Source organism: Caenorhabditis briggsae, assembly GCF_000004555.2.
Source record: "Caenorhabditis briggsae complete genome, chrIII, whole genome shotgun sequence".
Classification (NCBI taxonomy): Eukaryota; Metazoa; Nematoda; class Chromadorea; order Rhabditida; family Rhabditidae; genus Caenorhabditis; species Caenorhabditis briggsae.
In genome coordinates this window covers 3,279,420-3,287,480 of record NC_013490.2, presented here as the reverse complement: position 1 = coordinate 3,287,480, position 8,061 = coordinate 3,279,420, and the positions used below count along the sequence as shown (strand labels likewise).

General features: G+C 37.0%; 1 protein-coding gene across 1 annotated transcript in view; it reads right to left on the bottom strand.

Annotated features, from left to right (window-relative positions):
- Nucleotides 1–3,592: 3,592 nt before the first annotated feature.
- The window catches only part of Cbr-kin-18, a gene marked incomplete at both ends in the record, with an annotated part of 12,484 nt that continues 8,015 nt past the window's right edge, over nucleotides 3,593–8,061 (bottom strand). Inside the window, 4 exons of the mRNA XM_045243540.1 lie at nucleotides 3,593–3,823; nucleotides 4,890–5,228; nucleotides 6,542–6,781; nucleotides 7,409–7,609. Coding sequence (XP_045097254.1) covers nucleotides 3,593–3,823; nucleotides 4,890–5,228; nucleotides 6,542–6,781; nucleotides 7,409–7,609 — 1,011 coding nt within the window. The remainder of the gene's footprint in view (nucleotides 3,824–4,889; nucleotides 5,229–6,541; nucleotides 6,782–7,408; nucleotides 7,610–8,061) is intronic.

Below are 8,061 nucleotides of genomic sequence, written 5' to 3'. Positions count from 1 at the left end.
CTCATTTTGATCCTAGAGATTTGGTTTTTATATGAATTGATAAGAAATTTTATTGATCGTATGCAAAATTCAGTTTCTTATTGATTGATACAATTTTCAAATCTCTAGGATCAAAATGGGTGGAGTTACAAGACAAAAACAGTTGAATAGACATAGCTCCGCCCTATTTGATCCTAGAAATCTGATTTCTGTATTAATCAATAGGAAATTTTGTTGATCTTGTGTGAAATTAAATTTCCTATCTATTAGCACAAAATAAAAGCTCTAGGATCAAAATGGGTGGAGCTACGAGCCAAAAATCGTCAAATTGAGATCACTCCGCCCATTTTGATCCTAGAATTTCGAATTTTGTACCATCAGATAGGAAATTTTATCGATTCTGTGCGAAATGGCTGATTTATCATAAAAACTATTTCAGAAACGAAAAATGGCAAGATCAACAAGTTCTGAAGCTCCGTTTCCTTATTTTCAGTCTGAATTATGCAGAACACTGAATCGTCTGAATCCATTATCTTGAACTTCGCTGATGAACATTCTTCAAATCGTCGGATTGGTTCATAAATGATCCATGTCCATGTGTCCATGTGCTCCAGCATACGATCCATAATGGATGTCTCCAGGCTCCAGGCTCCAGGCTCCATCTAGACCTCAAGCTCGATCTCTAGGAGCTCTTTCCTACACTTCCCTCTTCCTTTATAGCAATCTATCAGAGGTCACCAGCAAGTTGGTGCGCCTTCGGCGCGATTCAATCTAGTTTTTATATGTAATTTTCAAGTTTTACAAAATTTGTTTAAAATTTAATTTCCTATCGATTGATCCAAAAATCGTGATTCTAGGGTCAAAATGGGCGGAGTTATGCCAATTTCACTATTTGTTACTCGTAGCTCCGCCCATTTTGATCCTAGAGAATCGATTTTTATGCCAATCGATGTGAAATTTAATTGATCTTGTACTGATTTTAATTTCCTCTTCTTTGGTACAAAAATCAGATTTCTACGATCAAAATGGGCGGAGCTATGATCATTTGCCTGTTTTTGGCTCGTAGCTCCGCCCATTTTGATCCTAGAGAATCGATTTTTATGCCAATCGATGTGAAATTTTATTGGTCTTATGCAAAATTTAATTTCCTTTTGATTGGTACAAAAATAAACTTTCTAGGATGAAAATGGGCGGAGTTCTGTCGATTTGACTATTTTTAGCTCGTAGCTCCGCCCATTTTGATCCGATTTCTCTGATTTTTGTACCAATCGTTTTGAAGTTTTATTGCGCTTGTTCGAAATTTAATTTCCTATTGATTAATGCAAAAATCACATCGCTAGGATCAAAATGGGCGGAGCTATGAGACAAAAATACTCAGAAGCGCCTAGCTCCGCCCATTTTGATCCAATCACTTTGATTTTTATATCAATCAATTTGAAAATTTTCGGAATTTTGGTGAAGTCAAATCTCCTATCCATTTCTACAAAAATCAGTCTCCTAGGAAAAAAAAATGCGCTACGAGCCGAAATCTCTCAAATGGACATAACTCCGCCCATTTTGATCCTAGACATTCGGATTTTGTGCCAATCGATAGGAAATTTCATCGATTTTGTGTAAATTCAAATTTCCTATTGATTGATACAAAAATCATCGATTTCGGATCAAAATGGGCGGAGCTACGAGCCAAAAACTGTAGAATAGCCTTAACTCCGCCCATTTTGATCCTAGAAGTTCGATTTTTGTGTCGATCGATAGGAAATTTGATCCCTGAAAATATGAAAAAGAAAGCGAGTTATATTAAAAATGTTTATATAGCCATATCATAGGAAATAAGTAGACAGAGAAAGAGAGGAGAGGAAATGGACCAATTGCTTTCTGATGATTGCTCAGCTTCCGGCGAGATTGCTCAGCCTTAAGATATGAAAGAAGAAAAAACAACTAATTTTTTGAAAAAAGAGGGGGAAGAGCACCGTATCGATGTGTGTATTTTTTGGGGAGAAAATGGGGGAAATTTTATATGTATTGCACGTGGAATTTTTTGGGGATTACTGTAGCTCCGCCTACTGTAGCCGGAGGGGCGGCTACAGTAATCCCCAGATAAGCCGTTTTTCTTAAAGGATCACAGACAAAGGGAAAGGGAGGATTTAAAGGGACACAACTTCTTGGAAGTGAAGAAAAAAAGGGAGACATGGAAAGTAAAGGATTTTTGAAAGAACCGTATTAATGGGGGAAAAGGGGCGGGGCTTAAAAAGGGGCGGGGCTTAAGAGAAGGGGGACCCGAGAGAAATATGGCAAATAGAAAAGGGGGGGGGGCGAAAATTAGGAAATTATATCGCCTCAAAATGAGCCAAAAATCATCAAAAATCGGCTTTAAATGAGCCAAAATCGCTAAAACTAGCTAAAAATAGCTGAAAATGAGCAATATCAGGGTCAATTTCGAGCGAATTTTCGTGATTTTTGACCGAAAATAGTCTGAAAATCATCAATTTCTGACTAAAAATGGCCAAAAATAGGCCAAAATTTGGTCAAAATGAGTCTAATCTGAGCAATCCGAGCAATTCTGAGCAATGAAATGAGCTCAGACTAGCCCAATTTAAACGATTTGCGGCTTGAAAAGACTGAAATTAGCTGCGAAAAGTGTCAAAATCGTCGAATTTTGACAAAAAACGAGCAATTTCAGCTCAAAATGGCTCAATTTCAACGATTTTTTCAGCTCAAAATGACTCGAAATTGACCATTTTTGGAGCATTTCAATGATCAAAAAAGCTCAAAATTGACCTTTTTTGACTCAAAATGACTCGAAATTCGACTATTTTAAGCGCAAAATAGCTCAAATGACTGAAATTAGCTCCAAAAAGTGTCAAAATCGACGAATTTTGACAAAAAATTAGCACAATTTTTCATTCCAAATGGATCAAAATAGTTCTAAATTTCATGATTGCTCAGCTTAATATGAAACAAAATAGACAGATTTCGGGCTGAAAATAAGCCAAAAATGAGCCAAAAATCTCATCAAAATTATATGGAAAAATGGCCAAAAATGAGCAATTTTCAGCTTAAAATGACTGAAAATTGGTGATTTTCTGCTTAGAATTACCTCATTCGAACGATTTTGGTCTCAAAATGGCTGAAAATTGTCTCGATTTTTGGCTCATTTTAACGACTTAAAACCGCTCAAATTTGCCAATTTTCGGCTGGAAATGGCTCAAATTAGCTTGAATTCTCAAATTTTTCGACTCAAAATGACTCAATTTCAACGATTTTTTTCAGCTCAAAATGACTCGAAATTGACCATTTTTGGAGCATTTCAATGATCAAAAAAAGCTCAAAATTGACCTTTTTGACTCACAAAAAGGCGCAAACTCGACTATATTTTAAGCTCAAACTAGCTCAAATTAAACGATTTTGGATTAAAAATGGCCCAATTTTGACCATATTTGGCGCATTTTTCGAACTCAAAATAGCCTAATTTCAATGATTTTTTGGCATAAAATGGCTCTAAATTAGCAACTTTTGACTCAAATCAGCTGAAATTTTCCGATTTTTCGACTCAAAATGGCTGAATTATAACGAATTTTGACTCAAAATGACTCTCAGAACAGCAGCTCAAAGTCTACATTGCCATTTGAATAGAACTGGAATTCGTCGCTCCTCCGGAACTTCGACTCGTCGATCCAGTTCTCACAAATTGATTCTCCAGCCGATGCCTCTCTTGACTGTGTCGATCACGAATCTGCTCTTTTTTCAGCCGACGCATTTCGGCCATTTGCTCTCGTTCTTCCAGAATCTTCTGCTCCAGGAGCGCCCGACGAGCGTTGATTCGTTCTTCGAGTGTCGTTCGTTCCTGCAAAAAGTTTGGAAATTTTTTAAAGATGATCACTTCAGATAGCTAAGCTCCGCCCCCTTTTTTCTATCAGAAACCCGTTTTGTGATGAATTTGAAGGATTTGAAAACTGACGGATTTTTTGATGGGATTCTTTGAGGAAGTGGGCGGAGCTTAACAATGTCAAAATCGACTAAAATAGATAATTTTACTCGGATTTTTTTGCCAGAAATCGACTATCTCAGGAAGTGGGCGGAGCTTGTCTTGGAAGCTTATACATAGCTACCAAAATTTGTGGAAATTGACCGATTTTAATCAGATTCTTTTTTTTTTTGAAAGTGGGCGGAGCCTATTTTTAATGCCCAAAAACCATTAATTCATCGATCAATTTAAAACGGATTTTGGCCAAAAATTTTTTTGGTGAATTTGAAAGATTTTTGAAAAAATCCAGTTTTTTCGAAATTTCGAATTTCTCGATTTTTACACTTTTTCAGATTTCTAAAAAAAAATTAATATTTAAATTTCAGCGTTTTTTTGTATTTTTGTGTTCTCAATTGTGGGCGGAGCCTATTCTATTTTTATTTTTATTTTTTTAGAAGTGGGCGGCGCTTCTAAATTGCGGCCGAAATCATTGTGCCTGACCGATTTTTCCGATAAATTTTGATTTTTTTTTCTAGAAAGTGGGCGGAGCCTATTTTCTTTAAAAGGGGTGGAGCTCAATTTTGACGAAAAATCGTTAAAAATTGACCGATTCCTATCTGATTTTCTCGCAAAATTTCGAGATATCTGAAAAGTGGGCGGAGCCTATTTTTAATTCGAAAATCCTTAAAATTGTCCGATTTTTTGTTGATTTTCCGTAAAAAGGGGACGGAGCTTATTCTAAAATCCGCGAAAATTTAATCAACGATTTTTTGTCAAAAATCGATTTTTCGCATCTGAAAGTGGGCGGAGCCTGTTTGTAATGTCAAAACCCCTCAAAATTGATCATTTTCAACCGGATTTTTTCGGCGAAAAGTCGTTGCTTCCAGAAAGTGGGCGGAGCTTGATCAATTTTTAACAGATTTTTTCGCCAAAAATCGATACTAACCTTTTGAATCTGCTCCTCCAACGTGGCCTTCTGTTTCTTTTGATAAACCAACAGCTCCTCGAGCTCTTTCTCCAGTTTTTCACTCAGAATCCGTTGCTCATCCTCTTGCCACGACTCCAGTTTCACCGTCTTATCCTGGACCATTTTCTTGATTTGACTCTCGTATTGTGATGCCAAAAGAGCGACTTTCTGCATTTGGTCCTGTTTCAGACGAGACGTCAGCTCTTTTTGTTCGTCTTTCGGCACTACTTGAATCATTTGTGTCAGGTAGAGCTTGAATTGACGCGTTTGCGTTTTTACTACCTGACGATATTGCTTGCGGATTTGCGCTTCTTGAATCTGCAAAAATATCGATTTTTAGAGAAATTTTAGACATATTTTGGACCTAAATCTGTAAATTCTGAGCCAAAATTAGTCGAAATTCCAATTTTTGGACCCATAAATGAGAAAAAAAATCTATAATTTTTAGGCCAAATTCTTCTTTCACAAACTATCGAAATTTCGAAAAAAAAAGTGGGCGGAGCATAGTTGAATTTTGGGGGTCAATTTTTAAGAAAATTCGTTCTTCTTTGTGGGCGGAGCCTATTCCCGAAAGCCCAATTTTCCATATTATGGATCGAAAATTGTTGAAAATTTTGACTGATTTTCGTTGTGTATATGTCCTGTGGGCGGAGCTTATTTTTGATGCCACAATAAGCACGGTCCCCTTTTTTTGGACCGAAAATTTTTAACTTTCTTGAATTTTTTCAAATATCCGATTTTTCGAAATTTTGAACTTTTCTCACAAATTCAGTATATAAAAATTTGATTTTTGAAATTCAGAAAAAATGGGCGGAGCCTATTTCTTGGCAGAAAAGGTGTGATTTTTCTAGGAATAAGGAGGGCGGAGCCTAATTTTACCCATCATCGGCATTCTTTGAAAGTGGGCGGAGCTTATTTTTGATGCGCGGAAATTTCTAAAATTAAGCTCCGCCCACTTAAAAAAAAACTGTTTTCAGTCGTTTTTTTTTGGCTTGGCTGAAAAGGGGCGGAGCTTAATTTTGATGACCAAAATCGTTGAAAACTGACCCCGATTTTTCATAGGGGATTTTCTCAATAAATTTTGATTTTTTCGAGAAAGTGGGCGGAGCTTAATTGTAATTTAACAGTCTGTAAATTTTGAGCCGAATACAGCTGAAATTTTGAGACCACCACCAAATAGGCTCCGCCCACTACCAATTTTCAGTCAATTTTCGCGCAGAATTTCAGTCATTTTTTGGATTTTTCTTTCTGTTTTTTTGGGGAAGGAAGTGGGCGGAGCCTACTTCCACAAAATAAAAAATCTTATATGTCAATAAAGTGGGCGGAGCCTATTTTTATGCAAAAATCCATTGAAATTGATCAATTTAGAACATAGTTTTTAAGCACAAGTCGTTTTTTCAGGCATTTTTTTTTTGCTGAAAAGAGCTCTCTGGGTTGTTGGCTCGATTGGAAATTTGTCGAAAATCAGAAAAAAAAGTGGGCGGAGTCAGTTTTGGGTCAATTTTCATCGATTTTTCAGTCGTTTTTTTTAAGCTGAAAATGTCCAGAATGCTCTAGAAAAAAAGGGGCGGGGCTTGATTATAATGAAATTTTCTCGTTTTTTCGGCTTAAAAAGCTCCTGGATTGCTCACCTTAAGCTCCCTGGGCTGTTGCCTGGACTGCATGGCATGTTTCTTCCTGAGTTCTTCCTGCTGCCGTGTCGTATACTCATTCTGACTGGCTGATTCTGCCTCATGCTGTGTCTCCAAATGTCGCTTCTTCATTGAATGCAGCTCATTCAAGTGTTGCATTTCGAGCTCTCTCGTCATTTCGTGTTGTTTCGAAAGCAGTCCGTGACGGGTGTCCATTTGACGCTCCTGCACGTTCACTTCCTGCAAATTAGGCGCAAAATTGATGAATTGAGGGGTTTGGGAGTGAAAAATCACGAAATTTGAGCTAATTAGGGTCAAAAATCGGTCATTTTAGAGGTTCCTCGGGGCATTTGCAAAATCCCATATCGCTCTAAAAATCGCCAAAAATTCCAATTTTCAGGGTTTAGGTTTTTTAGACTCTGGAAATGAAGAATCACAAAATTTGAGCTAAAAAGTTGCTCTTTTTTATATTTTTCTAAAAATCTAAATTCCGTCAAAAATCGACAGTTTAAGCTAATTTTTAGCCCAAAAATCGACATTTTCAGATAATTTTTAGCCCAAAAATCGACATTTTCAGATAATTTTTTTCCATAATTCCAATTTTTTAAAATCCCAAAATTCGACCTAATTTGAGCTATATGTCAAAAATTGCATTTTAAGCCATTTTACATCAAAAAATGGATTATTTTAAGATTTTTGGCTCATTTGGGACCTTTTTTAAGCCTAAAAACCCAAAATTTCCCCTTTTCGAATGCGATTTCTGACCTAAAATAGGTGGTTTTTTGGGGCTTAAAAACACGATTTTGCCAATTTTTTCGCAGAAAAATAGGCATTTTGAGCTCTGAAATCGATGATTTCCAGACCAACCTCATCATCGAGCCTCTCCTCCAACGCATGAAGATTGTTCAATTGTTGCCGTCGATACCGTACCACTTCCTCATCCAATTCCACTTGTAGTTTCTCCTCGAAATCGTTTTGTCTCGCGTCTTTCACTCGATTCAAGTGCGTCTTCACACCTTTCATCTCGTTTTCAAACGCCCCTCGGGACATGTTTCGACTGCGGAGGCGCTGCAAATTTAAGTGTGTGTGTGTGTGTGTGTGTGCTGCGTTTTCTGGGCCACAACGTTGAAATGGCCTAGAAAACGTACTTGGTTCGTATTGGACCATTTCTAGCCCAAGAAAAATTGGTGGCCTAGAAAACTTGCAAAAGTTCGGCCACCATGTTGAATGGCCTAGAAACAGTCCAATATTCAGCTAGTATGTTTTCTAGGCCACGTTAGCATAGTGGCCTAGAAAAGTCACGTTGAGAAAGTTCGGCCATGAAATTCAAAAAATTCAAATTTCGTAAATTTTCAATTTCCAGCCTTTTTCAAATTGACTTTTTCGAGTTTTTTGTCCGAAAAAATCTTATATATCAATAAAGTGGGCGGAGCCTATTTTTTATGCCGAAATCCATTGAAATTGATCAATTTAGAACATAGTTTTTAGGCGAAAATTGATAATTTCAACAAAAAAGTGGG